The 19,330-nt window shown below is 49.3% G+C and overlaps 1 protein-coding gene across 5 annotated transcripts in view; it reads left to right on the top strand.

Moving 5' to 3' along the window:
• The window catches only part of LOC133352670 (transcriptional-regulating factor 1-like), a 79,780-nt gene that overhangs the window by 46,559 nt on the left and 13,891 nt on the right, over positions 1-19,330 (top strand). For 4 of the 5 annotated variants that reach the window (XM_061568454.1, XM_061568456.1, XM_061568457.1 and 1 more), the window contains exons 2-9: positions 8,753-8,827; positions 9,951-11,858; positions 12,084-12,234; positions 12,941-13,174; positions 14,534-14,870; positions 15,900-15,957; positions 16,549-16,688; positions 18,838-18,941. In XM_061568454.1, coding sequence (XP_061424438.1) covers positions 10,489-11,858; positions 12,084-12,234; positions 12,941-13,174; positions 14,534-14,870; positions 15,900-15,957; positions 16,549-16,688; positions 18,838-18,941 — 2,394 coding nt within the window. In that variant the 5' untranslated portion in view covers positions 8,753-8,827; positions 9,951-10,488. Of the gene's footprint in view, positions 1-1,140; positions 1,186-8,752; positions 8,828-9,950; positions 11,859-12,083; positions 12,235-12,940; positions 13,175-14,533; positions 14,871-15,899; positions 15,958-16,548; positions 16,689-18,837; positions 18,942-19,330 lie in introns of those variants that run through there. The other variant, XM_061568458.1, reaches the window with a different exon arrangement.

Genomic DNA, 19,330 nt, shown 5'->3' with positions numbered 1-19,330 from the left:
TAATAGCCTCAGTTTTTCTGACTATGGCGCGTTGGGGTTATATTTTATACATACACTTGGGCAGGTGTGTGGCGGCTTGTGTGCAACTGGACAGACATCGTCAATGCCACCTTGAACCATTGCCGACTTTAACACTCTCTCAGAATCCCTCGCATCGCGTCACCGCACACGCGGTCAACGTTCGTAGCTGTGGATCAAACAAAAGTCGAAGCCGCCCGCCTGCCCAGACGCACGCGCGTGGGCGGCGGGCATCTCCGTTGTCCACCCGGAGGCATTGGCGGAATTGCACATTCCCTCGGTGTAGGCCAAAGGACAGTCTATGTAGACCCCCCCCCCCCTAACGAGTTGGTGGGCCTGGACCGAGTCGGGCTCCAACTGGAATTGAACTTTTTTTTACCTTTACCAGGTAAGGCCCAATGAGCTTCGTAGCTTTTTTTCAGAAACGACCTGGCCACAAATGATTGTATAAACGGGGGGTGGCTTATCTTGTGGAAATTTGAAGCGGCCAAATACTCTTCAAAGCACATCGATTCTAAATGTAGAGGGGAAAACCTGGAGGACTCTGAGAAAAAAATCCACGTGACCAAGGGGAGAGAGACGTGCAAACTCCAAATATCCAGGTGTCAGGGTCGAACCCACAACCTCCTGTAGACTAACGCAATTTAACTGGGAACTCGCACAGTGATCAGTATACCCACACATTGTGTTGGAGAATAACCTAGAACAGGGGTTGGAAACATGCGGCTCTGAACTACTGCTTCGTGACGTAATATATGTGTGTATGTATTCACATGAGTTTTGTACCGAATTCGAAAAAAAATTGTCCCTTTTGTTGTTTTGGTTGCCGACCCCTGCTCTAACCGCATGTGGTTTTTAAACGTGGAGGGGGGGAAAAAACGGAGAAAAAATTCCATCGGCCAAACGATAGTGAGTCGGATGCTTTGACAGAGGCGCCCTCCTTGCCACTGTAAGGAGATACATTTCACATTCGGAGTTTGACACTGGCACATGATGTTTCCGTCCTTGAGAATGCTGATGATGTCGCCAACGAGTCTTTAATGTCAACTTTTCGTGATTCCCTGCAGAAATTGCTCACCTTTGGCCAGACCTGAATCGTGAAGTCGGTGCAAACTGGCCCAGTGTCAAGTGCATCGGTGGCTGTTGAATATCGCCAGTTCATAACATGTAATTTTTAAACATATTCACGACACTCAAACACACACGACTACGCTTAATCCAACTGTGCCTCGACCCTGTGCATGTGTTCATGGCCTATATCGTTACATGCCAAATGTTGTTCTACTTGATGTCCGAGTTAACATTTCACGTGCAGTACATAAAATGTCATGTTAAAACTTACTTACGACGCACAATCACACGCACGTGCTCGACGTGTGACATGTACGCTCCGAGAGGACTCTTGACGGTGCGTATGTGGGCTGGCCGTGGTGGCGCCATAAGGTTATTAAGGAATTAAATAAGAACATGCGGTGCATAATTGAGACACATTACATAAAGCATGAGAACGCATGCAGTCGGCGAGCTGTGAAAATGCAGACCGTTGCCACAGAGGTGCGCAAGCCTTAAGGATATGAAGCGATAACTTTGACGGCGGCGGTGAGGTTACCGTGAGCTGCGAGATTCGCAAACCTCCCACTGGACTGCGGGGGCGGTCAAGACTGGCAGTAGTATAGAAAGTAGGATACCGATTAGGTTGTGTGGACTTTCGAGTGTTATCCCTTTGGATGTCCTCCACATGCAAAACCCTTCGTATAGGAGTTGGCCCAACAGAGGTTGCATTCGCCACTGTGGTGTGCGTAGAATCTAGAGCCTGCAAAATTGTACACGAACCCCACGGTGTTTGTGTTGTTACTCCCATGCGTGACTCGAGCGTGCGTCGTGAGAATAATGACGTACTTTAGCTGCAGAATCTACGCGTTGCTATAGGGGAGCCTCAACTTAGCGTCAATGATCTTAATTTAAAAGGTGCCTTGAAAACCGGCCAGGTCACACTGTGGTTATAGCACTCAACTGACAATCAAGAAGGTCTCAAATTGAAACTTTTGTCGGTGGGGTTTGGGGTGGGTTGTTATTCTCGAACACAATGTGAGGGTATACTGATCACTGCGCGAGTTCCCAGTTAAATTGTGTTTATATACAGGATGTTGTGGGTTCGACCCGACCCTCACGCCTGTATATTTGGAGTTTGCACGTCTTTCTCCCCGTGGTCGTGTGGATTCTCCGTGTCCTATGGGTTTTCCCATCATATTTAGAAACGTACACTTAGAGTATTTAGCTGCAATACATTTCCACTCATAAGAATAATTACACGAAGCATACAAGAGATGCATGCCAAGTATTACTTACGATGAGCGACAGAAATAGGAAGACATGGTTCAGGGAATGAACACAAATGATAAACATATTGATCACTAAGGAAAGTATACTCTTTGGTTCTTTCGGTAAAGTCACGTAGATATAAAAGAAAATAAATCACGACGTTTTTGGTCTTCTGCCGAGGCAGACTGTTTTAAAAGGTTTGAAATGGGTGAAGCCCAAGGGTCATAAAGAAGTGGCCGAGGCTAGTGATGTTCACGTGAGAAATTAGCATGTAACTGTAGAAAAGAAGGAAAGCGGCCTCCTCGACGAGGGCACGGAAGTGGCTATGTTAATGCGAGATATTATGTTGTTAATGTGAGAGATTAGCATGTAACTGTAGAAAAACGGAGAGCGGCCTCCTCGACGAGGGAGTGCAACCCAACGGGTGTAATCCAAAGGGCATGTGAGCATGAGAGTGCAATCCAAAGGCATGAGAGTGCAATGCAACGGACATGTAAGGAACGTATGTTTGGTTGGGCAAGACGCATTGTTGTAGGGGAAGTTGGCTTATGGACGAGACTGTTGGTATGAGAACAAGATGGATAAGTGGGATTCGCAAGGCCATGAGGGATGACAACAGCATGTGGGGGGGGGGGGGGGGGGGCTTTTTCCGGTAGTGGACAGACCGTTGCGGAGTTCACATTTAATGAATAATGTATTTTTGCGCGTGGGAGGAAGCCAGATTCCCAGAGAAAACTCACACACATGGGGATGTGTTCATTCGCAGATGACTCAGTGGCCCACTTGCTATGCGGCTTTTCAACAGGCCCCACTTCTTTTGTCATGCAGCTCAAATGACTCGCACACGTGACGATTCCTGCTGGATTAATTGTGTGCATCATGCCGTGCGTATAGAATAATGGGGGGTTCCTTCCATGAGAAGCAATTAAGGAACACCCATATGTATGCATATGGGGGTTCCATTACGTAGCCGACTATGCTCATCGGAGGTGTGGGAAGCATGGATCGGTCACTTTTAGATGCCTAGCACGTAGCTCTTCAGTCACACGTGAATGCCATCCACCCACCTATTGCTTTGAACAGGGCCCATAAGTACTTGTGGTGCAGCGGTTGCAGCACTAAACTCGCTGTCTCAAAATGTCAAGTTCCAGTCGGAGACTTACTCCGATAATAATTTACCCGGGGTTTATGTAACGACGACTACTTCTGTAATAAGTCCACAGTGGTTGCCCCCTCCCCCCTCTGCCTTGCGAATTGTGATGCGCAATGCCTGGGGGGAGGCGCGTGGGAGAACATGGGGGTGGGGGCATGGTGGGGTCGGCATGGGGTGGGGGCATGGGGGGGATGTCATCCCATTGCTTGCTTGAGAATTCAGTGATGAGTCATTCAGCAGTGGGTAATTTTAATAATTGTGGGTGATTTTTTTTTCAAATTTGTAAATGACAGCAGGTAAAGGGTAACTTGTTCTTGCAAACGGTGACGTGTGATTTTGTTGTTGTTTATGCCTAAGCAATTATTTTCACGTGAAGTTTTTTTTATGACTAGGCAGAAATGTGCAATCGCCGTATGTAAATGCACCACGTGATCCAATAGCATCCACTTGGAAATGTGGCCTTGGAGATCACACAGCATGGACGTTTCTGTTAACAGCCCGGATCTTCGTGTTGGAAATTCCACACTCCTATGTTGGTGGGGGGTGCTCATTATTTGACTTAACGCAAAGGAGCACTCAATTGAATCAACTATGGAAGGTTTATAGGCCAGGTCGACCTTCAACCAGGATTTTAATTGGCAACCTTGCAAATGTCAGTCAGTGCTTCTACTCCGACACGACAATGATGCGTTTTTTTGGTGCAGTTATTTTTGACCGGGCCGATCGATGTCAACTGCTTTGTTTGAAACCAGATGAGGACCTTTTTGAGACTGAAAGTTCTCATTGCAAAGGTTGATGCGATACACATGTTACAAATACAATGCACATGTAAAAACATTATAATCGCAAATGCAACAACAGCACGCAGGCTTAGAATTTTAAGCAAAACAGAAACTCCTTAAATTAATACGAAAAATCTATGTAACGGTTTATAATGTAGCAATATAAGATTTAAGCATCATCATCGCGTTGCTCAAAAAAGTTCGTACATCCGTGGTACTTTTTTGGTTTCGTGAAATAATTTTGCACAAATTACGCACGAAGAGCGTCGTGGTAACATAAACGGTTCGCAAATTTTCAATCACTCTCGGGACGTAGCATGGGGAATTTTCCCCGCTGTGTCTTCCAATGCAAAGTTTTAAGTGTTGCCGCATCGCGGCTCAGTCACGTGGGACGGAAAACCTGGATTCTGACTCTGCATCCCTGAAGTGGCAGCAGCTCGACAAACGCTCCGAGCCACCACCCAGCCACCCAGCCACCTGCCCGTAGAGTCTTTGACGAGCCACGTGCGACCCAAGCACGCTGGTGCCTCTTGTAATTGCGATTGCCCCAGCAGAATTGGGCTCAATTTAGGTGTTCTAGCCGGGTCGGTTGGGGGGGGGGTCGTAAGTGGCGCACGTGGAGCACTCAGTGACGAACCACTGCAGCAAAAACACCTCGATTACCGCCACTGCCACTCCCTGTGAGATCACTGCCTATCGCTCGCTGAGCGTGGTGTGCTTTTGCCCGACTGTTGTTTGCAAAGCCGACGCGGTGCGTACAACATTGAGACCGCTGATGACTTTATGGCCTGGACGGGGAGAGCCGAGGGCTAATGGCCCTGAAAGCACGGAAGAAGTTGTCCTTGGGCGATTTTGCCCGCCTGCTTGCAAAGCCGGCAGCATTGAAACAGCTGACTCTTTGGCCAGGGCAGAGAGCCTAGGGTTGCACCGGCCTGCACCTTCACGCCGTGACAGGGCTAATGTCCCTGGAAGCAGTGAAGAAGTTGTCATTGGGCGATATTCACTTATAATACAGTTACCCAAAGATCTGCACGTTATTTTTCAGATGTATTAATACCGCTACAAAATACTAAATACAAACTTGATTGTTTACGATTCCTAGATTTCATACGCAACTTGGCTTAAAGGCGTTTTGTGTTACTGCTGCTCCAAAGTTTTGTTAACCAACTGCTCTCGTCTCTGGGGATCACCACTCTGCCGTCTCTGTAACTCTTTTAAACAGACATCGTTGAGGTCGAAACTATACAAATGTGAATGTCCGTAATTGTTTTATCAGATCATTTGGTTGTAATTACCTTTATTTATATATTTTTTTTATTTGATATCGTGTTGATTAACTATTTCTGCCGTGTGTCTGCTGGCCGAGTCACCCTTGAGCTGTATAGCTCAATGTGTCATTTACTCGGATAATTTATACACTGATAATTGGTTTTTTACCCTTCTATCTGGCAACAAAACTGACAGATAGAAGGGTAAAAAACCAATTATCATATTTTTACTGGCAAATGAGGTTCCCATAGTGTAAATTTATACACTTTTGAAACTTCTATTAAACTTTTGGTATCACATGTCCATACGGCCTTCAAAAAGCCCCAATCGTTGTTTATTTATGATATTAGCCACACCAATTGGGTAAATAAAGGGTAAACATTTCAACATGGTAATGTTGAGTTTCTAATGTTAGTGCACTTAGTCACTTTTGTTGCAGCGACAGTAGTGACCGGGGTGTGTTAATGGGAGCCCCTCAAAGGAATTTGAAAGTTCAGCCCTTGGTAAAGAAACCAAAAAAATGCCCCACCCGTGCTGTGTTCGTTGCCTGAACCGGTGTTTGAAACGCGAGATCGTATTAAAAGAAAACAACGTATAAACGTGCACAACATAGGAATTAGCCAAACATTCAGAGGAAGGACTCTCCTGAAAGAGTACCGTGGGCCAGAAAGCTTCATCTGAATGAATAATCACAATAACTGTTGTTACTATTGTGATTAAATGTGTCGCTTTTTTCTTTTTAAATGTTATTGCATCCAACATTGGCGGCGATGCTGTTGAGGAAAATAAAGAATAAAAATTCCATTTGGGGATGACTCGGCCCTGAAGGAAAATTACTTCTGCCTTGTGGCAAGTTTACTGATCATCCCGTGAAGGGAGAAACTGGCCACCACCATTCATTATTAATGTGGATTGTGTACCCGTTATCTTGAGATTCCCGACAGAGATGAACGCTGCTTCGTGCTCAATTGAGCAGTGAAATCCATTTCGGCTTTTGTAATTATTACTGATTGCTGCAGCAATATAGAATGTTATGTTCTCCAATATTTAAACCCAGCTCTGCCTTGCAAAAGAGACCTGTTAATTCACTGTGCAACGCTGATGCATGTATACTCTAATTGCAGTCTCTTATTAATATAAATTTTATGTTTACTAAATGGAATGTTCTTTGAATGTACTGTAATTATGCTTTAACTGCCATTCAAGCAACACCAAATGAAGTAGGGGACACTTCGTCTTTATCTCCAGGATACGTAAACCGTGGGGGGGTTTTAATCCAGCCCTGATTTGCACCTTATAAAGATCCATAAGATTGGCCCAATATTGTCAAATAATCGGATTTCTCGCATTTCTGAACAAATCACTTCAGTCGTGTTGATTTGATACGGATAATTCCTGTGCAGTGTGCGTATCATCTTCCAGATGCAAATGTAGCGTTTTTTGATTGCTGTCAAGGGCATTAGATTGTAGTAAAGTTTCCCAACCACAGAAATATATATATTTTCCCTCCATTTGCAGACATCACCAGCCAGTGTAACTACTGTGATCCACTCTGCGTCTCCTTCCGTGGGGGGGGGGGGGGGGGTCTGACTTTAAACATTGAACACTATCGTGGAATCGGCCAGATGGCACCGTGGTTGAAATGCTTGGTTCTTGGCTGTGATTCACAGCACAAGTTTAAATGTTATCATAACCTAGCACGTGCATCCTCTAGGTCAACCTCTGCCTTAGTATCTGGCGAGAGGGGCGTTGTGACCAACATCGGCACTGACACATTCAGGCGTGTACAATGGTGGTCACACACCATCCCTATTGTGCCATACATACCCTCTTACCAGGTGCTCACAGCGCGTTGCCTTTCAGTCAAAGAAAATAATACTGAACCAAACTCTACACGTTTTTTTCGTGGATTTTGACGTTTAAGCAACAACAACAAAAACTTGGGCAAAACTGGGCACCAGTAATTTGGCAATGGCACCAGCGCATGCCTGCACCCCCCCCCTCACGGAACTGGTACAGTGTTGGCTTTGGCAAATTCATGGCCTGGCTGCCAACGCCGTGTGTGCTATCACTACGGTTTAGCCTTGATTAAACACGACCGATGGCATCTAAATGGCCAATGATAGTAGCGACAGCAGTGCTCTCACACGCTCGTGCCTCGTCTGTCGCTATTTCTGTTGCTCGCTGCAGCGGTGCACAGCATCGCTGGCTTTGGACCAGTCACACAGCCGAAGGGAAGCTTTGTGTGTATGTAATGTTCTTGTCATTGCTCCAGTGACACTGAGAAGGCTGATAATGACCGCGTCAAGAGCACTGAACCAGCACCGCTGCTGTGATGCTATGTGCGTGCGTCCGTCTTGCATTGACGGCACTGTATTGTGATTGAACCAGATTCTCAAGTTTAGCGATGTTGATGGTCTCACCACAGTCACGAATGACTGCGCACAAAGAAAATGTCACTTCAGCATTTTCATTCTCTCCGAAGACTAAACACCACCAGGGTTTGTGACGCAATGGCTATAACTTGGCAAGGCCTACGAAGGCGCGCCACCTAGTGTGGATAAGTGGCCTAGCGAGGTGACAGCATCTGCCTCACGAGTCGGCAACCAAAATAACAAGAGGGGCCTATTTGTTTCGAATTCAGGACAATATTTCAAGATCCGGAATGCAACAACAACTGCCATTCGCCACTAAGTGGCGGTGACATCACCACGACGCTTGTGCCAGGCCATGTGCACCTTGAGGCCACGTGAAGTGTCGAACGCCCGCTGGCAGGAGGTCACGGGGCAGACCTAGATGCCACGGGTCGACTGACTGAGATGACTGGCTGATGCACCACCTGTGCCCCCTACTGTGCCAACTTGCTGTGCTTTAGCCACCCAGCACTCCGCTCGTTGTTGTGAGCGTCGCTCCTCCGCAGTGGATTTTACTGCACTGCCATCTGCTGCCCCCTAAGTAGCCCCACAGCCTATAGCAAGCAACCTGTTGTGTAGAGTGCACCCATCTAAGTACTATACAAGCTCAAGTCTGCTTCGCTTTCCATGATCTGATTAAATGAGGTGTATTTAGATTATTACAGCTGTCCGGGTTGGGATCTAACCCACGACCTGTGTACCAGGCGAGGTAGTCAACATCTCGCGCCCTAAGGAACGCGGACGTTGCGTGTGCACATGAATGACAGCAGAACCCCTTTTTGTGCTGCCGGCAGGAGTGGCGTTGAGGCCTGCGTGGGAGATGTCCCTGCACCCGGAGTCTGACTACACTCGCTCCAGCCACGCCGTGGGTGAGCGCTCCAGCTGGAGACACAAAACCAACCCGTTACACCCCTAACACGCTCGCGTCTAGGGATAGCGGAAAAACTAGATCTGGATCGGCATCCAGAGGTCAATAATGCCCATCGCACCTCACTTTTTCGCTGCCTTGTGCGAGGATCCTTCGGCTGTTACACATCTGACATTTGACTTCGGAGGTCAGCTCTAACAGTCGCATCACCACCACCACCACCGTCCTGTTATTTTCCCCTTAGTCCTCAGCTTCTGGATGCCACTTGAGTTCCCGGGCCTTATCAGCTGCCGCCGTTTGTCGTGCACATGTGCCAAACCCATCGTGACCTCCTTTTTCTATAATGACATCGACAACGCATTGACACGTGGCATCAGAACGTCCATGTGGGCTACCCTATATCCTGCTGTTAAATTCCTTGCGTCTTCCACGTGCACTGTTACCCAAAAGCCCAGAAGTTGTATTTTCTATTTAACTTGTTAAAGAGCAGCTCCTGGAGCTGGAGACTCAGTTGACACGTCTTTTTTTAAACTTCACTCGTTTTTTTTAGGGACTGGACACAACAGGTTCCGTTCAAACAACATCCTATTCATACACACAGCGCTCAGACTTTAACTTTTCATAGATAGAGACGATAATCTGAAATATTAGAGTCTTACGAGAAGTGGTACAACATTTAAGCAAAGTCATAAGTTTAAATCCCAATCAGGAGTTGGTTCATCTCATCAGAACCTCTAAATTTCTATGAAATGAGTACCACTTTGTGGCAAGTGAATAGTGCTTAACCTATGGATAGATTGGACAGTGACATAGAGATTAAATATTTTCTCTGCTTGCCATCAACAGATATGAGCACTGCCTCATGCTAATTGTGCAGGGGAAAAAACCCTATTTTAATGGCTATAGGGAGACCATACAACAACACATCCTTCATAAAGGGTAACTCAAACCTGTACACCACATGCCACTTGTAAACTCATGGATGTAGCTATCGAGGTGCCGGACCTGAGCTTATAAAAATCGGAAACGATCTTTCCCTTTGTCTCACCTTAATGGAATGTTATGCCATGCATTGTAATGTGTTGGGAGAGAGCTTTACACGGCTTTGATATTATGTCTTGCAGGCCGCAGAGGAAGATGAGAGACCTGGGCCCTGATTGGATTAGTGTCACCATCGCGTCCGTCCCCGCAATGTGACCCACTCCATCGCAGCACGGGAACGGGGGGGAGAGAAGACCCCAAATACGCACAGAGACACGCTCACAAGTGGGAAGACGGATATATATCGAAGTCCCTCCAAATACAATGCACGTTTGGTTGGCGGTAAGGCCTGACAACCTACATTAAAATAGAGCGATAGTTTAATACATTTTGCCGTGTTATTTTTCGACAGTGAAATACTACAAGTGGAAATTTACGAGACTCACTCAAGCTTTCATGTCTCAGGGACTCGACGTTTGATTTTGCCATTGATCCGGAGCAACGGCAGTGTCGACAAAACCGCCCCCGACGCGATTATTCCTCTTGCACATTCCTGATGACGCTGTGCCCACACCCCCCCCCACCCCCTATCACCGTAGCCGTTTAGTTCCTCCCATGCGTTTTATTTATTTGACCTGAGCCAAATTGCGGTTACCGCGGCTGGGATCGCGCGCGAGAGAAATGGAGGAGCACTCGCGGGATGGCGGGAAGCCTCCAGGCGCCCCACACTCGCACCTGTATGGCAGCGCGTTCGCCGTCGACGCCGCCAACGCTGCCGGCGTCGCCACCGAAGCGCAAGTGGCGGGCGCGGCGGTCGGAGTGTCGGGTCCCGCGGGCAAGCAGCCATCGGCCCTCCAACCAGCGCTGCTGCCGCCACACCGAGGCACTGATATAGACCCGCCGCCACGACCGGCGAGCCTCCCGCACACCGTCAACCACGGGAGCCAGGCAGTGGCGCCAGCGGACACCGGCATGTCGCTGGGCGAGTGGCCCAACAGCGTGGGCGCCTACGTGGGCTACGTGGGCATGCAGTACGGCGGATATGGTGTGGAGCAGCAGGGCACTGTGCATGAGCGGCAGCAGCAGCAACCACAACAACAGCAGCCACAAAAGCAGCAGCAGGTGCAGCAACAGCAGCAGCAACAGCAGCAACAACAGCAGCAGCAGCAGAGGGCAGCATCTGGAGCCTTGCATGACTTGAACTCCTTCACGCAGACATTTGCGCAGAGATTGCAACCGCCACCCTCTCAAGTGCAGCAGCAGCAACAAGCCACCCTCCAGGGAAGCACTCTGAGACACCTGTTGGTGGTAAAACCTGAACAGTCCACACAAGTGAGCACTCACCAGCAACAGCAGCAAATTCAGATGGAGATGCAGCAGCGGCAACGGCAGCAGCAACAAATGCAGCAACAAATGCAGCAGCAGGAGCAGCAGCAGCAGCAACAGCAGCAGCAACAACGTTTACAAGAGCAAATGCAGCAGCAACAACATCTGGCCGGGATGTTTCTGCTACAACAGCAGTTGAGGAACAATAACTTGCAAGTGCAACAGACTGCTGACATGCAGCCACAGCTGCAGTCGCATGCCATGCAACAGCAGCAGCAACAGCAGCAGCAACAACAACAAGGCATGCCTATGTCGCAACAGCAGTTGCATCAGCTACAACTGCAACAGCAATTTAAGCATAACCCGATGAACCAAAAAAATCCGTACCAAATTCAGTTAATGCAGCAGCAACAGATGCAACTACAGCTACAGCAGCAGCAGCATCTGCAGCAGCAACAGCAGCTGCAACAACAGCAGCTACAGCAACAACTGCAGCAGCAAGAGCAGCAACAGCATTTGCAGTTGCAGCACGGCGGCAACAGACTGGCGCAGCTGACTGATGGAACGCAGCAGGTGGTGCTCGCAGGGGCCACAGCAGCAGCAGCTTTGGCGCAGCAGCAGGCACGGGAACAGCAGCAGGCAGCGGTGGAGGTGATCGGAGCTGGCCTTCCTGTTGGAATGGCTGCACTGGGGCCCCAGCCACCAACGCACAGCAGCGAGAAACGGTAGGAGTCGGTGTGTGTGTGTGTGTGCGCGCGCGAGAGTCCATGGTACTCTTACAATAGTCTTGAAAGGAACATGCAACGAAAAAACAATCACTGGGTTCTGTTTAATGCAGTTACCGAAATAGCGTCCTTCCATGTCTGGCTTGCTAAATGGGAAACGCCCCGATTTAACCCGGGGACCCTTTGGTTGTCCTTTATGAAAAGTTGCACTCTGCTTGTATGCAGGCCGGTACCAGCGAGTATGCAGGCAGACAAGCCAGCAAGTGAGCCATGCCCACCAGAGCTATCCCAACATGCCTTGGAGCACTCAATGACCACTCCGTTGTCGGGAGGCCTGGATGCCGACGTTCGATCTGAGGACGTACCCTATTTCCGGGTAAGTACTTCTGGGCGGGGGGTGAGGGGGGGGAATGAGGTGGGAAGGGGGGGATGGGGGGCAGTCAACATCAATAGCGAGGTCCCTTCAATTGCCTCTTCCACATTGTGACATGCCCTGATATAGAGCTGTGTATCCCCTGGGTTTTAAACCAGCAATGTTTAATTCAGTGCTGAAATATTCCAAATGAAGTAAAGAACCACTTATTATTATGATGGGGTTGATTTGTTTCGTTTAAGTCATTGGGTGTGGGGGGTGTGACTGTCAAAAGTGTGGCATACATTGCCTCTTTTGTTTCTTCACGTTTGTAAACAAAAATAATAACATTACAATTTTACGATTGGCCTCATTACAAGATAATCTTTATTTGGAAATATTTGCACCAGGTAGCCTCATACCCAATGTTAGAGATCAGCCTCTAGGTTTCCCAGCCTGGGAAGCGTTTCACAGAACTGCTGCAGGTACATTACTACGGTTTTAATCCCAAAAACTACATTTGTGGGCCCTTTCAAAGTGGGCGGCCTCATGTGGCTGGTGCAGGCCTTAAGTTCCCTAACCCTGCACTGGGCAGACATATATACAGTATTGCTGTGTGGTGCTGTGGTTAAAGACTCCTTTTTACAGTGATGAGTTTACAAATTAATGCCGACGACGGCGGCGCTGGTGGTGGTGATTGGGACAATTTATTGTCGTCTGGAACGAGCAGGACCCGGACGAGCAGCAGAGCGATCCGGCACCGTTCGTCATGCCCGTGTCGGTGCCCGTGTCGTCGGTGCCTGTGCGCCCGCTGTCCGGCGAGGGCGTTGCGCCGGATGACCGCATGCCTGTGCTGAAGCGTGTCTCCGAGGCGGGTCCTGCCAAGACTCCGCCGCCTCCCACGCTCGCCCCGCCGACCCTGCCGGCCGTGACGCCGCCCACGGTCCTCGCGGACACGCCGCACGTGCGTGCCGCACAGCTCACGCGCACGGCAAGAGCGCGCGCAAGCATTCGCTTAGTTACACGCACGTGACATACGCATAGATGTGCATGCTGTGCGTGCCAGTATATGCATGCACGCACGCACAACAACATCCACCGCCGTTCTCCACTAAGCGGCGGTGACATCACCACGGTACTTTTGCCAGGCTAGGTGCACCTTGAGGCCAAGTGAAGAGTAAAATGCTCGCTGGCAGGAGGTCACGGAACAGACCCTAGTGTCTTCGTTTGGCTGAGATAATTGGCAGATGCACCTTCTATACTCTGCACTGTGCCAACTTTGCAGCGCTTTAGCTGCCGAGCGCCTCTACTCATTGTTGTGAGTGTCACTCCTCTGCTCTCCGTTGTTGGAGGGCGACTGCCTCTAACTGCCCAAGGGCATTCTTCACGAGCCTTCTCCACAGATGTTGATAACACTCGGACAGGTTATCAGCAAGATCAATCAGATCCACATACTTCTGTACCACATCAATCTATCTCTTCTGAAGCTCGTGCCGCATACATTTTATCCCCCTCTTTCCATCCAAACAGCAGGTGCTTGGGCATCCAGATACACACACCACACACGCAGACAACTGAATGCAGATGTGTGTTTGCGTACAATTGTGTACGCGTAAGCTGTACACCCGCACACGAAGACAGAGCATGTGAGCACACACACTAGGCCCGGGGCACACAACTGAGGTTTTCAAGGGCTGCCTTCCTGTAGGGTTTAGAGAGATGTTGAAATCTCCAACTGCTTAACAGCTTAAAACAATGAAAAAGGTCAAATTGACAATTGAGGGTTAATTAAGTAATTGAGAGCCCATTTCGAATGAAAACCAGAAAAAATGTGCCCCACCCCCATGTGATGCAGTGAAATGTCAAGATTCAAGAATCCATGAATGTACTAGCCTGTAATCACAGCAGGAATCACATAAAACCGTTACATTAATTGTTAATTAATAACTGATACTCGTACAATATTGTGCATGTATCAAGAATTAGTTCTTACCATTTCAGGTACGTGCACAAAATTGTGCGTGTAAGATATAGTTAAAATTTACGCAAATGTTTTATTTAGGCCGATAGAATTAAATGAAACGTAAACAAAGTGAGAGTTTGGAGACCGTACAAACGAGACGGTAGTATACAATTGGAGAGAGTACAAGAAAAAAATCAATCTTCATGTTTAATCAAATCGTGGAATTTCTTCAACTTAGAAAGAGGATACGCTTGATATGCGTGCTTTGGCATACACACACAACACATACACACAACAAACGGACATCGGGGAAGCCAACGTTCCGTGCTTAAGCCAGCCGCCTCAATGTCGTTCCCACAGCGTCCATCGTCGCGGCAAGAGGTCACACGCAAGCACTCTGTGCCGGGCAAGTGGAAGTACCGGCATCGCCCCGACCCGCTCATCATCCCTCCTCCGGGAACCCTGCCGGTGTCGCAGTCCTACCCGGGTGCCACACTCTACCAGAGCCAGCTGCGATCGCCACGCGCGCTGGCGGCCGATGCCGCGGTGCCGCCCTACACACCGCCGCCCATGCTGAGCCCCATCCGCCACGGCACGGGCCTCTACTTCAGCACGGTGCTGTCAGCGGCCGGGGCTCCGCCCAGCGGCGCCGCCACGCCAGCGTTCACCACGCCGCGCACGCTGCTCAACCGCACCGGTGAGGTGGCCGCACCACACCGCACCGCACCGCACCGGTTGCCGCCGCCGTTGGCGATTGGTCGCGCGGCACTTTTGAGAATCAATGGGGCCCCTGCAGGCCACATGCGGCCCGCTGTTTGATTTACAATTTTTTTTTTACTATTTGTATTTAATTTTACCAGATAAGACCCACTGAGCTGTATAGATCTTTTTTTTCAAAGGCGATCTGGCCACAAATTATAACTCAACGGATGTGGCTTATCACGTGGAAATTTATAGCAGCCAAATACGCATGTGTAGGGAAAAACTGGCGGACCCAGAGAAAATGCCACGCGACCAGAGGGAGAGAGACATGCAAACTCCAAATATACAGGCGACAGGGTCTAGATTTAACCCACAACCTCCTGTATACCAGGCGAGGTAGTTAACATCTCGCCACCGTGGCGCCCTCAATGTTGTACCACTCGTGGACCACATGGGAAAGATTTCCCCACCCCTGCGCTATTTGTGCCGGGGGTGTTTGCTGTGCGAGTGTGTCTCAAACGTTGCGTGCGTTGGTACGCATATGAGTGATTGGAAGACTGTGTGTTTGTGGGAAATAGTGGCAAAGTTGGCCACGGAGTAGTTCACTCACTGCACCCTAAACTTCACAGTCTTAGTTTGATTCCCTGCCATGGCTAGCATCAGTGATGAGTGATGTCTGTACTGCTCCTTGACCCGCCATTGGTCCACCTCAGCCTTAAACGAATACCTTGTGCGGGGTGTGTAAACATCAGCATTGGGGAGACGAAGCTGGCCAGGGGGGTGGTGTTGTTGGCCATACCATGTGTACTAAAGAGTTTGTCACATTTTATATTCAAATTTGTTTAATATTTGTGTTTGTGTGTGTTTGCTTACACTTGGGGACGAGTGACAGAGTCGTTCACCTCCTGTGCTACGATCCCAGCAACTTCTGTGTGAATCATAGGCCATGTACATATGAATGCCCGTATCATCAATGAGTCTAAGTGAGGTGCCTTCGTCTTTGTGGCGTCGTCTGGCCTTGCAGTGAGTGCAGAGACGAGCAGTGCGGTCACATCTGCAGGGGAAGAGTTGCAGATTGAGCCGTGAGTTAAACATGCACTCGGACTAAACGAGAACAGACATCCATATACACACACACACATGTATGTGCATGTGCACACCAATGTATCGGCTCATTCACGCAGACAGTCGCACACACAGACACTTGAGCGCACACACCCCTTGAGCAAATGCACACACGCAAGCACACACACGTTGTTGCACAGCAAGGCTGCGTGGAAGGGGAAGAATTGACACGAGATCATGACACTGACCAAACTATGGTTGTTAATTCGTTCTCACAAAAAATATTTTCCCCAACAGTCTTTGAAGAAATAGTACATGGATCTTTGTTTCGTGTATGTAGAGGTTTGCGGTGGTGTAGCGGTAAGTGCGCCGCGATGCCAACCTGGCAACCCGAGTACGATTCCCGCTCTCGGCCAACACAAGTGACGATTATCTGAACTGGTCCTGAACCTCCCCCGAGGTTGAATCAGCCTCAAATGAGGACCTGGTGTGGTGTGTAAAAACACCCCCTCGTGTACCGTGCCGGCCTTCATAGGTGCTACTCGCTAACAGCAATTGCCCCAACAGTCCGTTAAGGCTATACGGGTGATCTTTGTCTTTGTGTGCAGTCATATAAACATCGGGCCCGCGTTCCAGGCCGACATCCCCCATCTGCGTGATAAGCGGCTCGTGGAGAAGGACAAGCACCCCGCCCACATGGTGTGGCAGCCGTGGCCCGATCTCGCCAAGCCCGACACGATGGCCGAAGGTGACTGCTGCTCGCTGCGAGGATGGGCGCTCGCTCGCTCGCTTGCTGCCCGGGTGGTGGTTCCCTGGGCTGATTCGTGCAGTCTGCTGGAGCCCTCGTGTTCATATGTGTTCTTGTCGTGGGGAGCGGTAGTAGAGCAGTTAGTGCGCTGCGCTATGAACCCGGCGACGCGAGTCCGATTCCCGCTCGCAGCCAACGCCAGTGACGATTACCTGATCCGCTCCTGGGCTTCCTGTAGGTCGACTCAGCCTCAAATGAGTACCTGGTACGGTGTATAAAATCATCGCCACTCGGAAGAGCAAAGGCGGCCGGGCGTGGTGCTGGCCACCCACCCCCTCATGTTCCATGCCGGCCTTCATAGGTGCTCTCTAACAGCACTTGCCCCAACAGTCTGTTAAGGCTATACGGGGGATCTTTGTCTTTTTGTGCATGTATGGGGAACGGTGGAGCAGTGGTTAGCACGCTGTGCTTCGAACCTGGCGGCCCGGGTTCGATTCCTGCTCACGGCCACCACCAGTGATGGTTCTCTGAATCAGTCCTGGGTAGGTCGACTCAGCCACAGCATTGGAGAGACAAAGGCGGCTGAGCGTTGTGTTGGCCACCCACGCCTCTTGTGCCGTGCTGGCCTTTTTGTAGGTGCTCACTAACAGCACTTTCCCCAACAGTCTGTTAAAGGCTACACGGGGAATCATTGTATTTGTGTTTGCTTGTATGCTAAGGTGCGTGGCGTTGTGTGCACATGTTTGGTTGTGACTATGGAGCAATGGTGCTGAGGTTTGTGCACAGATCAGCAATCGGGGTTTGATTCCCGGCCATGAGCAATCGCAGTGGCGAGTGGTTTGTCTGAACCCATCCTGAACCTCACCTTAGCTGACTCAGCTTTCAATGCTGTGTAAATGTGCACTGGGGTGTGACAAAGTTGGTTGGATCCAGAGCTGGCCATATCTCAACCCCCTTGTGTGCAAGCCTTAATAAGTGCTCACTAACGGCACTTGGCTTTCACAGTCAATAAGGCTATAGGGGGGTAACATTGTCCTTTGTACATGTGTATGTTTGCTTGTGTGCAAGTCGGTGCATATATGCTCATTTGTGCGTAAGTACTTGCATGTGCGTGGGAGTGTGTGCGCGCGTGAAGTGTCAAAGGATGCCATCGACACTTCACGTGGCTTCAAAGTGCGCTGTGGTGACGTCACTGCCACTTAGTGACAAATGGCAGCTGTTGTAGTTGTTATGCGCGTGTGTGCCTGTATCTTTGTTCGGCTCCTATGTATGCTTGTATAATTGCGTATCTATTATTGTATTGGTGTGGATGATTGTGCTTATGTGTACATGCACACGTGTGTGGGGAGCGGCAGTGTAGCAGTTAGCGCACTGCGCTACAAATCTGATAACCCGAGTTTGATCCCCGTTCACGGGCAACACCAGTGGTGATTATCTAAACCAGTCCTGGGCCTCACCTTGGTCGACTCAGCCTCAAATGTGTACAGGGTACGGTGTGTAAGAACATCACCACTCGGGAGACAAAAATGGTCGGACGTGGTGCTGGCGTCCAACCCCTCTTGCGCTGTGTCGGCCTTCATAGGTGCTTGCTAACAACATTTCCCCCAACAGTCTGTTAAGGTAAAGTCACGTCGATAGGTGCCTGAAGATGACCGCTTGTGTTGCAATCGAAACGTTGTGATATTTTTTTTTTATTCACTTTATTTTTATTAATTTATTATTATTATTTTCTATCTACGTAACTTTACCAAAATAACCATAGAATATGAATACGACAAGTATCTAGAGTGTGCGAGTCCATGGCAAAGTGTCCAGTCGTGTGTTGTGTGTGCGCATGTGGATTTTGTAAGGTCTGTTTTGTCTTTGTGCGTATGCCATAGATTTGTGTGTAATCGAATGTGTGGTCGTGTGTGTATGTGAATGTGTAGACGTGTGTAAGGCATGTGTTTATATGTTTTTGTGCATACACGTGATTTTTGTATGCATATACATGTGGAAGTGTACTTTTAACACGTTATTTTCTTTGAATCTATCTACGTGATTTGACCGAAAGACCCAAAGAATATGAATTCCTGCAGTCACGAAAGCTTTAAGTCAAGATTTAGTCTGTTAAGGCTACACGTGGGGTCTTTGTCTCTGTGTGCTGCAGTGGAGCAGGTGCTGAACCTCGCGTGCTCCAGCGCCCTGCCAGGTGGTGGCACCAATCGCGAGCTGGCGCTGCACTGCCTGCACCGCAGCCATGGAGATGTCATGGTGCGGCTCCTCCTCTCTCCCCCCCCTCCTCCTCATGTCCCGTACTCCCCCCACACACACACACAGTGCCCGCCTCATACCTCCGATTAACACGGTTGGCTACGTACGGAGTGAAAGAAGTTGAACATACATACAAAGGTCCCCCATATAGCCTTTAACATACTGTTGGGGCAAGTGCTGTTTGCGAGCACTTATGAAGGCCGGCACGGCAGCAAAGGGGGTGGGTGGGTGGCCAGCACCATGCCCGGCTGCCTTTGTCTCTCGAGCGGCGATGTTTACACATCGCACCAGGTTTTCATTTGAGACTGAGTCGACCTAGGGGAATCCCAGAACGTATTCCGATAATCGTCACTGGTGGCCTTGAGCCAGAATCGAATTCGGGTCACCAT

This window comes from Lethenteron reissneri, chromosome 41 (assembly GCF_015708825.2).
Source record: "Lethenteron reissneri isolate LAM-NWPU_2019-01 chromosome 41, ASM1570882v1, whole genome shotgun sequence".
Lineage (NCBI taxonomy): Eukaryota > Metazoa > Chordata > Hyperoartia > Petromyzontiformes > Petromyzontidae > Lethenteron > Lethenteron reissneri.
The sequence above is the reverse complement of the archived record's forward strand: the minus strand, read 5'-3'. Positions and strand labels throughout refer to the sequence as shown.